We start from the raw sequence: 13,232 nt of genomic DNA on the forward strand, positions 1-13,232 counted from the left end.
GCTCTCCAGCTATTTATCCTAACATTATAGCAGGGATGTGCCTTAAGGTGCAATGCTGTATTGTTCCCACTAAAATAATTCATATCTTGTTATGGTTTGCTCCTCCTGCTACTTCTCTGTATAAAGTGAAGAGGGCATTAGAGGGCTGCTGCTATTTGTAGACCTGCAATCAATTGTGGACCTGCCTAGGTGTGGAGGTGCCTGCTCTTAGTGTATTAGGCCAGAATGAAAGTGAAGACTTGAGGATCTCATTAATGAAGTGACATTTTACACACTATCAGACAAATGTGTATTCAGCCTTTGTGAATACATGACAGAAGTCTCAGTAGAGGTTGTTGCTGAAGAAGTTGGCTCATGAAGATAAATAAAAGCCATCATGGCTATCGAGATAACCTTCAACCACATCTGAGCATATGTTTTCACTGAAGGGCACAGGTAGTGATGAACAGTAGCCATCCAAATTTACATGAAAGGCCCATTATGTTAACCCCTTAACGCCGAAGCCACTTTTCACCTTCCTGACACGGCCCATTTTTTTAAATCTGCCCTGTGTCACTATAAATGGTTATAACTTTGGAACGCTTTAACATATCCAAGTGATTTTGAAATTGTTTTCTTGTGAAACATTGTACTTCATGTTAGTTACAAAATTTTGGTGGTATGTTTTGCATTTATTTATGAGAAAATCAGATATTTGATGAAAATTTGGAAAAATTCGCAATTTTCGAAATTCAAAATGTTCTACTTTTTCCACACATGAGTCATAAGACCAGAAAATATAATAACTAACATTCACCAAATGTCTACTTTATACCTCCATGGTTTTTTATACATACTATAATTTTTGTAAGCTGTTATGGGGCTTTGAACGTTAGGTGCAATTTTTCACATTTTCACCAAAAAAGCAAAATCCTGCTATTGAGGGACCTGCTCAGGTTTGAAGTCACTTTGAGAGGCCTAAATTAAAGTAAAACCCCATAAATTACCCCATTATAGAAACTACACCCCTCAACGTACGTAAAACAACTTTTATGAAGTTTGTTAACCCTTTAATTGGTTTACAGGGGTTAAAAGAAAATCGGATGCAATTTTGAAATTAATTTTATTTTTTACTAAATTAATGTGTTTTTCATAAAAAATTCTCAGTGGATAAAATACCAAAACGCTCCACAAAATTTGATACCCAATCCCTCCCGTGTATAACAATCCCCCATATGTGGTGGTCACCTGCTGTATGGGCACATGCCAGGGCATCGAAGAGAAGCTGCACCATTCAGAGCAGATTATGCATTGTCACTTTATAATGGCTATACAATGTTTATTTTTTTGGCAATTTGGACATATAAGGGCTTATTTTTTGTGACATGAGATGCACTTTACAAATACTTCATTTTAGTGGGTTTGTAGCTTTTTGATGAGATTTTATTAACTCTTTAATGTATGGAGGAAAAGAAAACTGTCAATTTTGGGTTCTTTTTTCTGTATATTTTGGGGGTCGTACACAGTACACTAAAAATACTATAATATTTTATTCTCTAGATCACTACGATTACGGTGATACCTCATTTATATAGTTTTTTATATATTTTACAATTTTACAGGAAAAAAACGAATATAAAGAAAATCTCATTTGTTTTTGCATCGCCATCTTTTCGGAGATATAACTTTAATATTTTTTGGTTGACAGAGCTGGTTTAGGGCCTCTTACTTATGAATAAGCTGGAAAGCTGAATATGATAATGACTCATTGAACATCTCTCAGGTCATTTGCATACAGCTTTAGTACCTGATTGCTTAAGTTTACAGGCATATAGAGGGACAATGAAGGAATGGGGGCAATGCTTTTAAAAGGCAGATTATGAAAATATGTTTGGTTTTGGGGGGCTAATTTGCTTGACGGGTTTTTAAAATCTGGATAAGCCCAATCCTCCAAAGCCAATCTTTGAAAATTTGTCTCTGTAGACACAAAGGAGACCTAACTAGGAGATGGCAGAAAGGGTTGACAGCATGGAAAGTGGCTTTGTACGTGGCAGTGGGGAAAAAAGATCCATAACTTTATTTTTCCATCAAAGTAGTTGTATAGTGGCTTGTTTTTGTGGGTAAAGATACTTTTAGGCTATGTTGGCATCTCTTTTCTGCCTCCTTTGTAAGGATTAGTGATTTACTGCTGCTTATGGGAACCCTGTCAGTGTACTTTGCAGTGGCATCCGTTCCTCCATAGGCTTTGATAGATTTCCTTGCTGAACTTTTCCAAAAACAACATGGAACACAGCCTTAGGCCCTTTTCATAGAAACATATGGGGGCTATTGCTACGGCCATGTTAAGGCTCCCATTGACGTCTATGGCAATCGTCACAATGCGGTGAGCTCGGTGCAGCCGCTCGACTTTTCGGTGGAGGAATGTGGAGTTCTCACCTCTCCTTTCTCCTGTACTCGGTTGTATGCTAATTTGTGTGCAAGGGACTATGGCCCCTTTTAACAAGAGTGTTTCAAAGGAAAAAAAACTTGCATGTTCCATCAGATTTCTGTCAAAGTTTGTTCGGTTTCTCAGTTTTTCATGCACATTTTTTTCTGTGTAGGACATTTCATTAGTGTGACATGCAGATGAAGAGAATACAGGCAGTCCCCGGGTTACGTACAAGATATGTTCTGTAGATTTGTTCTTAAGTTCAATTTGTATGCGGAACTGTATACTTTATAATTGTAACTCCAGACAAAATTTTTTTTGCTCTCTGTGACAATTGGATTTTAAAAATGTTGGATTGTCATAAAGCTTCATTACAGACACCTGTGATAACTGTTATAGCTGTTTATTGTAGCCTAGGACTAAAGTACGGTAAATTACCAACATCAAGAGGTCCGTTTGTAACTAGGGGTCGTCTATAAGTCGGGTTTTCTTAAGTAGGGGACCACCTGTACTGAGAGTTTAACGCTGCAATTATGGCCTATGTGTTTTATGTTTGTTTTTTTTCTTGAGTGGGGAGCTTGGTGGTGTCGGAGCTGTCATCTGTCCGTTCCTTTCAATACTCTGTGGCTTTATTGATGAGTACATGTGCAATTTGCCTACAAAAGAAAATATGACTGATGCACAAAATATTTCTGAGCTTGCTGTAATGATTATGGTCTTGGTGTAAAATATTATTTTTAATTTTACTTTTAGGAAGCTCGGGTGGAATATGTGAAAAGAGTAAGCTCTACTCAGATGGAAAGAAAAAGTCTTTGAACACTGGAATCATCACTGTACAGAATTATGGTTCTCATGTTCCCCCCAAAGTCTCTCATATCACGTTTGCGCATGAAGTCGGACATAATTTTGGCTCCCCAGTAAGTATGCAACAAATTATGTTTCAAAGACCTTTTAATTTACCTTTGGGGGCCCCATAGCAGGAAAGCTGTGCTGTATTTATTGATCATAATTTTTTCAATAGGACATTGGAAGTGAAATATTTATGTGGTTCTTCATGTGGATCCATCATATTAAGGCCTTATTTCACTGAACTATTGTGCCCCTGTTAAACAGTCTGTTTTCTTGATACAAAACTCAGATCCCAGACTTTTCTACTGAACTGAACATACAGTACAGTAATTCCCTATTGTGCCATAAGTACATCTGCGGTAAACGCTGGTGTTATAGATCATTTTAAATAAGGCTTGTATGCCACAAACTGTAAGTACCTGGATTATCTGCTGCAGGATGTTGTGTAGCCTTTTAAGGAACTTTTCAGAACTTCTAGGCATTCTTATACGGATGACCTATCTTCAAGATGGACCATAAGTATGGGAGGATAGGTCTTCAGTATGAAAAATGCTTAGGGGGCTCAGAGGGCTGCACTACTACTTTTGTGGTGCTATCAATTTATTTTAGGCAAATTTGTAGTATGGATATTGTACTGCAAGTCTACGGTCATTTACTTTACTAATTCATGTCCATAGCGTCTTCCACAATGTGTGTGTCCGTACGATGCGTTTTTTTGTCTCAATGAAAAATAGACTCCATTGCATTTCACTCTGAAGATGGTATACTTTTGTAGGTAAACTGGCAAGATTTAACATAAAAGAGCAATTCTACAGGGGATATTTTATACCTAACCTGAGTGGGGGCTGATAGTTTTTTGGTGAAAAAATTGGTGGCCCCTTAACCCCTTACCGACATGTAACGTAGTATTACGTCACATGCCGGGTGCGGGTGCATGGAGAGGGCTCACGGGCTGAGCCCTCTCCATAGCCGTTAAGTATTTGCTGCATATTGCAAATGTATGTGAACCCACTATCAAAAGTTCCATAGATAGTGGGTTCACATACATTGATGAGAACAAATGCAAGTAAAATATACACAAAAACTACATTGATCTTGAACAAGTGGAAGAAGGATCCTTATAAACCTTCAATTCCGTTTTTGTATAAATCATTTTATTCTCCATTCTCTGTTCATCTTTCCGCTCATGTTGGTTACTGCATACATTGCCGTGTTCTAGTTTTACGTGATAGAGCTGTAATTCTTATACACCTGCCTGAGTCTTTGGAAAATAGGAATGTGAAGCTTTTGTTACTTGGAACATCTTTGTACGTTCTCATTCTATCTAAATTCCTTTCTGCTTTTTGCATGATGAACTTTGTTTTTCTCTGAATCTTGCATTTTCCTTTACCAGAATAACAAAGTTCTCCTCTTGTGTTGAGATGCTCACTTGTTGTGTGTTCTCCGCAGCATGATTCTGGCTCTGAATGCACACCAGGAGAGTCTAAGAATGTGGGATTTAAGGAAAATGGTAACTTTATCATGTATGCCAGAGCTACATCCGGGGACAAGCTGAACAACAACAAGTTCTCGATTTGCAGTGTCCGTAATATAAGCCAAGTTTTGGAGAAGAAAAGGAACTTTTGTTTCGTTGGTATGTATGTTTCTACCTCCACTGTTTCACACAGAATAAGTTGCAAAATCCTCCTGCCACCTCCTTAATTATTTTTTTCCCTGTGAAGGGACAAAAGTTGTGACAGTTAAAAATTGAGGACATATTTTTTTTTCGTGGTTGTAATTTTTTCCTATATCTCCTGAATTATATTACGTTTGTCTCTCTACTGTCAGATGGGCTACCCCATGCTTTGTGCCCTATCCCAGGACCACCCATCTGATAGTAGAGAGCCTAATTTAACAGTTTCATCACCAGATAGGCCAACTAGCTCTCAATCTACCTTTTACAACTCCTCTGACATAATCTTCATAGCCTGTCATCCAGGTTAGGAATCAAATTCCTAATACTGCAGCAAGGAACCATTCACACGATAAGTACTGTCTTCCGGACAGGTTTTCTGTCCTTGGCAGTTGGACCCATTTGTAAATTACACATTTATTTTAAATTTTTCCTATTATTTTTAAATCTGTAAAAAAAATAAAGTGAAGCTCTTGAACATGTGCTCTATATCTATGCAGTTCCTAAGTTAAAAACTGAGGATGACAACTGCATGGCACCTTGTGGGTTTCTTTATACACACTGTAGATGTGATGCGGGGACAGTATTTTGTTCTTGGTTCCTAGATACAGACAAAATCAATGAATGAACTGAATATATACTTGATAAAGTTTAATATAGTATATTTTTTCATATTGAATTATAGTATGTTTCTTACAGAGTCTGGCCAGCCTATCTGTGGTAATGGTCTGGTTGAACAAGGAGAAGAGTGTGATTGTGGATACAGTGACCAGTGTAAAGACGAGTGTTGTTATGATGCCAACCAACCAGAAGACAAGAAGTGCAAACTAAAACCTGGGAAGCGTTGCAGGTATGTATGTGCCTAGTGGTCTTGTGGAGGAAAGAACAAAGAAAAGTGACCCTCTATTGGACATGATTAGTTATCAGACCTGGTGCCCTCCATTCTAGGCTTGGTGCCTTTGTTGTGTTATTCACCACCTCCTGTGGGTCTCTTGTTAATCGGAGCTGACTTTCTCAGGAAAGCAGCCTGCAAGTCAGAAAAGACTTCGCAAACTCTGACTGGGAAAAAGGGCATGTCTGCCTAAAGACAACGGCAGTCATCTTGTATAAAACCATAAATGACCGCACCATGTATGATAACTACTCATGTTTGATAGTCTTCTTAAGTATTGTATTGATCATCATCTTTTTTTTCTCATGGATTGTACTTAATATCTAAATTATGTATTTTAGTCCTAGTCAGGGCCCATGCTGTACAGCCCAGTGTGTCTTCAAAGACAGTGCTCAGAAATGTCGTGAAGAATCGGATTGTGCAAAGATGGGAACTTGCAATGGTTTTTCTGCACAATGTCCTCCTTCTGAGCCCCGTGAAAACCTTACTGAGTGCAACCGTGAAACCCAAGTCTGCATCAAGGGGGTAAATATCAGATAACATAATTCAACCCCATGGCTTTTACTTTTAAATCACTTTGGCTTGTTTTTTTCCAGGTCATTGAGTTTTTTTTTTTTTTTTTTAATTGCAGAACAAATTTTAGTTTTTTTTTTTTTCCTTTACTTAAAAGTGATAGACCCAGTTATTTCAAGTTATTCCCTATGCGCATGATTATGAGAAGGTCTCTTTTACCCAAGTAAATACTGCTGCTGGTTGTCTTTAAGCTCATTATTAATTGGAATGCGCAAAATAGCCAAGCAATCGGCTATCTCCATAAATGTGATGGAGCACCATACATGACCAGCCATTTCATAAATTTTTTGGGAAGCAAGATCTTTTTTCTTTTAGGGAATGACCTTGGAGTGACTGGTGTACCCGGAGAACCAGTTTCCACTCCTGGTTGTGAATTACTATTATAGTCCAAATACTGACCATGCAAATCTTGAAATTCTGGGTCAGTACAGGTCAGTATAGTACAGGAGGCTTACAATATTTTTGTTTTTATGTAGTTTGGATCTAGAGAGAACCTGTAAAATGTGTTGGAGTGCATTAGGGCAAGTCAGCCTTACTCTGAACAGCTGTTGTTTTCTGTCTTTTTATTACTCTGTTATGGCTTTATATTATATGGCTAAATGACAGAAAACTATTAAAATATTTTTTAATCATAGTTAAAAAAAATAAATAAATCACTCTAATTCGCTATCTGCTGGCGTTTGGCTGCTAGCAGAGGTTTGCTCTTATCCCCCCAGGCTTCTAACCTTCTGTCTGTAACCTTGTGAATCCGTACAGGACGGCTGGATGGTAGGCCAAGCTTGTTGGGATGGGCAGTATGAGAGGAGTGCATTCTGCAGCTTGCTGTGTGCAGGAGAATAGCAATTCCAACTAAGGAAACAGGACCTTGAGTCATGATGTGACAAGTATGCAACTTATCACATGCTTCAGGTCAGCCAGTTAGAAACATGCTGTCCTGCTGCCCTTAGCTGATGTCACAACTAGGAAGTCCCACCCACTTCTGGTATAGCTCTGTATGATTTTATAAGAAGGGATGATAGATATACCAAGTTGTATCTAAAGCTAGGAAGAAGCCGGCAGCATGGTACAGGTATCAGTGCAAAAGTTAACAAAGGCTCTCCCCAGCTGTGCTAAAACTAATTTTTTTTTTTTTTAATCAGTAAATTTACCTTTACTGTAAAAGAATATATACAGAAAATGTTAACATAAAGGTTATGGTGGATAATGCTGGTTAAGAACTTATGTATACTGTACTCCATATTACAAACCTGCAATATCCCACCGAGATCATGATTTGTGTTTATGGCTCTCGACCTAAAAGGTAGCATAGGACCGTGACGACATTTATTAATGCTCCTTTTCTCTTTACACAGCAATGTGCAGGATCCATCTGTGAGAAGTATGGATTGGAGGAATGCACCTGTGCCAGTACTGATGGGAAAGATGATAAGGAGTTGTGCCATGTCTGCTGTATGGAAAAAAGTGAGTTTAATACGCCATTACAAACTTATTTGGACAATGTATGTTTGGCATAGATGAGCTCAATTGTCTTAAGCTGGCCATACACACTTGATTAATCAGTCACTTGCTTGTCCTGGCCAATAGCTGTGTATCCGACACCCACCATATACTGGCCCAGGAGCGTTCATAATCTGTGTGGTGTACACTGCCTTTATCCTCAATTTTGTTAACTGTTATACTTCAGTTCAACGCATGTTTGGCTGTCATAAAGTCCACCAAAACATCCTCTATAGATGTTGAATCAAGGAGACCAAGTGTTTATTCTCCGTAGGAGGAATACAATAGGCTGCTATCAAATAACTTCGTAGATGGCTTAACCACTCAGAGAACAATCTTATTGGGTATATATGCTAATTCACAGTCTTTGAGTGTTACTTAGCTCTAAGCATTGGCCATCTACATCTAAAATTGGGTCCTTCATGGTCTGGTTTCAGTTGTAACATATTTTACAAAATGCTTTAGGTTGCATTACACATTATTTACTATATCTTGCTGATATTCTATATTCGCTTGCAGTGAAGCCCCATACATGTGCCAGTACTGGCTCTGAGGTATGGAGGTCCTACTTCAGAGGGAAAACGATAACTCTACAGCCTGGATCTCCGTGCAATGAGTTTAAAGGCTACTGTGATGTGTTCATGCGTTGCCGGTTGGTTGATGCTGACGGTCCACTAGCAAGGTTGAAAAAAGCCATTTTCAACCCAGAGCTTTATGAGAACATTGCTGAATGGATTGTGGTATGTATGGAAATTATTATTACAATTTTTTTTTTAATTACTAGTTTTTACCCCTTTTTATATTAAGTTTGTAATATTAGCTTTTAACAATCTTGCAAATGAAGTTCAATTAATTGACTGTGTAATAACTTGGATATGTTCCAGCTTCAGTGGAGAAGTACTTCCATATAAAAGTCAGTGTGTTTAGGGACCAGCTGCACAGTCAGGCTTTTTATGTGGCTGTTTATATGTTGTTATACCTTTCATGTGTACGGAAAGTTGCAGAATACAGTGCTTTATGCTTTGCAGCTAAATAAAACCTAATTGAACACTTGGGTGTACTAAGCATCATATACTGTCATATAATTTTGGTTGAGCCTTCCGTTGACCCTCTTCCTGGTGTAACGTGACATTAAAGAGGTCAACAAAACATAGCTCAGTCCCGTGTAAATGAATACAGCTCGCCTCCCATGGAATAATGTGGTGCGGACTTTAGAAGAAAGTAGCCATATGTTTCTCATCCTGGACAACGCCTTAAGTTGCAGATCTATGATGGAGAGCTGAGGGACTGCAATGGCCGACATTCTGTTAATTCAACATCATATTATTAAGGCCAGTCACAGGTGAATGTTGTGTCTCCCTTTCTCCCAATAGTCGGACCTTTAATTGATCTATAACCTCATGCCTTAATCCTGTGGATAGGGGCTAAATTACAATGGTGGGACAAACCTTTACTTTTTATACAATCCCTACTATCATGTAACTGTTGTTGCAATCTGTAAACCAATTTTCAAAATCCTGTCCAAAAGCCAGATTGGCAAGTATTAAACATCTGTGTGCGATGTGTACAGTCATTTTTATGTACAGTCACAGTTATGTGTCCCAAAGCTGCTGTATCTAAACGTATTGCTGTGTTTTCTTCTGCTGCTTTTCTAAATCATTTGTATCTGAAGAGCCTTACGAAGTCTTTGTAGAATTTTGTAGATAAACGCGCTGCTGAATGTCGCTCCTTACAGACAATATAGATTAGAACAGGATCAGTAAGTAGGAATTTATACCAGGTCATTTACAATGGTTGAACATTGATATCTGTAGCAGGAACCCTGGCTGAATGTTGCCAAATTGGTGGATGAGAGACAGCCACAATATATATGTGTAAGTCAATGTATAATTTATAAAATATGTCCTTTTTATAAGTTGGCACGCTTTTAAAGGTCTATGTAGAGTAGTTAAAATATAAAGTTATGGCACTTGCTTCCTAAATGTAGCACAGTCGCCAAATAATGTGCCACTAACACAACAAAAAAATCATCACGGCTACTGCGTTGCCTCAGAAGATGGTTGGATGTTGTGCAAGTAGGACTTCCCTGAGTAAGTTAGCAGTAGACTCCTCAGGGGATGTCTTTCACCTTGAACCCACATTGTTTTTGGTTATACTTAAAATAGTTTTGGAACTAACTTGTGTGACTGACTTGAAATTAATCTGTATTGATTTTGGGTTTTTTTCTTTCTAAGGAATTGGTTTACAGTTTACATTGTTAATAGTAAAATCTTTGCATTCAATGTATTGCTTGTGCTTTAAGGATTCTTCTTTCCTCTTTTTCTTCTAGGCGCACTGGTGGGCTGTACTCCTAATGGGGATAGCACTGATAATGTTGATGGCTGGGTTTATAAAGATATGCAGTGTTCATACACCTAGTAGCAACCCCAAGTTACCTCCACCAAAACCTCTACCAGGTGAGGACATAAAATAACACAGATAATAATAACAGATTCCAATATAAGTACTAATCTTTGGAAATGTATAGCTTCTGTAGAATCCTTATATTGGCTTGTACTCATTGTACTCAATTTATATTTGTTCAGGAATAGTGAGGAAGGAGGGGGGGGGCGTCACCAGAGCCCTTCCCTGCTGCAGCTTGGCAGGCTGTTACAATGTGCAAGGAGCATTTCCCCCTCCCACTGTTTGAGATTACAGAGGGGAAGGGTAAGACAGTGTAGTAGCCTGTGAAGCTTGATTACAGAGTGGCTCTGGTAATTCCCCTGGAGCCCTTCTGGCTCTTTCCATAATTATAAAAGTTGATTTTAGAAGGAAGCAGGCCATAAATAAGAAATATTAGAAGATTACCACAGTCACAGTGCCTGGATCTATGAGTAAGTGTCCTTGGTTTATCATGCTTTATTTTGATGGTAGGTTTCCTTTAAGTTTTTCTATAGCTTTCTAAGATTAATGTCTGAGTTTTTTTTGCATAACCTGCCTACTACCTCTACTTTATAGTCCTTTTCATCTGATTATCTTTTTCAAGACTACCTATTAAGTAGATGTCAGCCAAATACTTGTTTGGCCTTTGGCTTTTCCTTCTGACCGCTCTGTACAGATGCACTTCTGACCAAACTTGCATTCTGCATAGGAAGAGGGAAGTATAAAAGCGCTAAAAGGAACCTTTTATGACATCTTATCTCCCCTATGCACAACAAAATTGGGCTTGTCAAAATCTAACAGCGTAATCCTTTTCCTCTTGACATGTGCCTGGGAGGAACATTACACTATTGTCCTGACACCCATGTATCAATGTAATACAATTTTTTAATGACAAAATCTACACAAAAAACCTTGAAATAACCATTTTCATTGCCATTCAATAACATTGGTTACAGGTTTTGAGAAGTTGTAATTTATATAGTTTTTTTATTTTGTTAATTTTTAGATAACAATCCTCTATAATTTTTCATATACATTTTTTTTATTCTGTGTTTAACAGTTTGCATGTTTTCTTTTTTACAGGCACGTTGAAGAGAAGGCGGCCACCACAGACAACTCAACAACCTCCACGCCAGAGACCACGGGAAACATACCAGATGGGACACATGAGACGTTAACTGCAGCTTTTTTGCCTTTGGTTCTTCCTAGTGCCTACCATGGGAAAGATCACTCCAAAGAAATACCTACAAATCGTCACTGTTCCCCTTATTGCAACCAAGAATTGGATCCTGTCAGGAGGCGGAGTCAGGAACTTACCATCGCGTACACAGGAGGAGTTCTGTAACATATTTTCTCTTAAAACTGTTTAACTACAATCTCCTGATGAAGAAATTAACTAGAGATTTTTAAGATTTTTTTTTTTAACCTATCTAACGGCATAAAAGATTAGAACCGTCACCACTTGTTTTTATGCCCTTTATGTTTTCTTCAGTTCCAGTTCACTTTCAGTGATAATTGTCTTTACTGGATCTTCGCTGAAGACAAAACCTGTATTTTTCCCCATTTGCCAATCAATGGCGAAGGAAGGTAGAGGCCACTTCAGCATTGGAGAACATCTCCTGCCAATGTACATACTTTGTTATATGCAGACATGTAATTATAATGTACAAGCATAAGTCTATGTGCAATTGTAAAAAAAAACAATAATTGCAATATGGATATGTTACTTTGTATTATAAATCTTGTTTTGGGGTTTTTTCAACTGTTAACGAAGACATTACTGTTTAAGTGACATACTCAGGATAACCGAGGATTTGGTGTATAAAGGCGACTGAAAATATATATCTATTTTTTGCGGGAGATGCTTTCATTAGCTGGAAATAGTATCCATCTGCATTTTCCTTACTAAACGTCTTAGGACCAGAGGTGGTTGAAGAGCTCACACTTTTTTTTTTCTTCCAATGAGCCTCTATTATTTCACAGACTTGAATGTTCTGCAAGCTGACTACAAGTGTATGAAACCTACAACCACTCTGGATGTCAGGATTCTTTTGGTTTTTTGATAAAGTTTTTTTTTTTTTTTTTTTGTGGCCCTTTCTCAAAAATTCCGTTAAGTTGTTAGTGCTAAGTCGAGAGAATTTTTACGGGGTGTGTTTTAATAAAGCAAGCCTATTCTAAGATTGTTGGCTTGCACGAAGTTCATGTAGATTCTCTGCTGTAGTGGGAAGATCTGGTAACCTGCCCTGCCTCTACCTATGGGTAGTGTCCTCAGCATTAAGCTGTTGTATGCATAACCACTAATGCTTGGTAAAAAGGTAACCTTATTTTATTACATTTTATTACCTGGTCACTAGATTTAGAAAAAAATACTCCCCCACTATACCCAAGTTTGTATTCATCTCATAATTCTAATATGGAGAGATATAATTTTTCATGCATTCATTGCTTTGCATGTCTTTGTATGGGCATTACCAAGAGCCTTCTAATTTCTCAATTCCCACATACATGTGGCTATGGTATTGACAACAAAATGGAATTTTTTGTGTGTAGAACTTTGGTCTTTTTCATTTATTTCTTGACTTGGTAGTTTCTTTTAGTCTGGCAGAAAGATCTTGATAAATTAAAAGGTTTACACCTCCATTCTCATCTCAAAATGCCAGCAACGATAAACAGAAACACAATTTCTTCCTTGTAAAATTGTACAGTGTCTGGTATTTTTTTTTCCCAAAAAAGAAACTTACATCTTTTTCTACACTTTAGAAACAATTTTGTACATGAAATCCCAGTCTGGTAGATAGGAAACTATAAAGAATTCTGGAATAATCTTATGAAAAAAAAGTGCAAAGTATAAAAATTATTAAAAAAAAACAAAAAAAAACCTAGTGTAGTTTTGAAATAAATTGAATGCATTTGTTTCTGAA

At 37.7% G+C, this 13,232-nt stretch overlaps 1 protein-coding gene across 2 annotated transcripts in view; it reads left to right on the forward strand.

Annotated features, from left to right (window-relative positions):
- ADAM10 (ADAM metallopeptidase domain 10) overlaps positions 1-13,232 on the forward strand; it is a 98,819-nt gene extending 85,587 nt beyond the window's left edge. For both annotated transcript variants that reach the window (XM_072148114.1, XM_072148115.1), the window contains exons 9-16: positions 3,161-3,324; positions 4,706-4,889; positions 5,628-5,778; positions 6,162-6,345; positions 7,746-7,854; positions 8,410-8,630; positions 10,220-10,346; positions 11,395-13,232. In XM_072148114.1, coding sequence (XP_072004215.1) covers positions 3,161-3,324; positions 4,706-4,889; positions 5,628-5,778; positions 6,162-6,345; positions 7,746-7,854; positions 8,410-8,630; positions 10,220-10,346; positions 11,395-11,489 — 1,235 coding nt within the window. In that variant the 3' untranslated portion in view covers positions 11,490-13,232. The remainder of the gene's footprint in view (positions 1-3,160; positions 3,325-4,705; positions 4,890-5,627; positions 5,779-6,161; positions 6,346-7,745; positions 7,855-8,409; positions 8,631-10,219; positions 10,347-11,394) is intronic.

This window comes from Engystomops pustulosus, chromosome 4, assembly GCF_040894005.1.
Source record: "Engystomops pustulosus chromosome 4, aEngPut4.maternal, whole genome shotgun sequence".
Classification (NCBI taxonomy): Eukaryota; Metazoa; Chordata; class Amphibia; order Anura; family Leptodactylidae; genus Engystomops; species Engystomops pustulosus.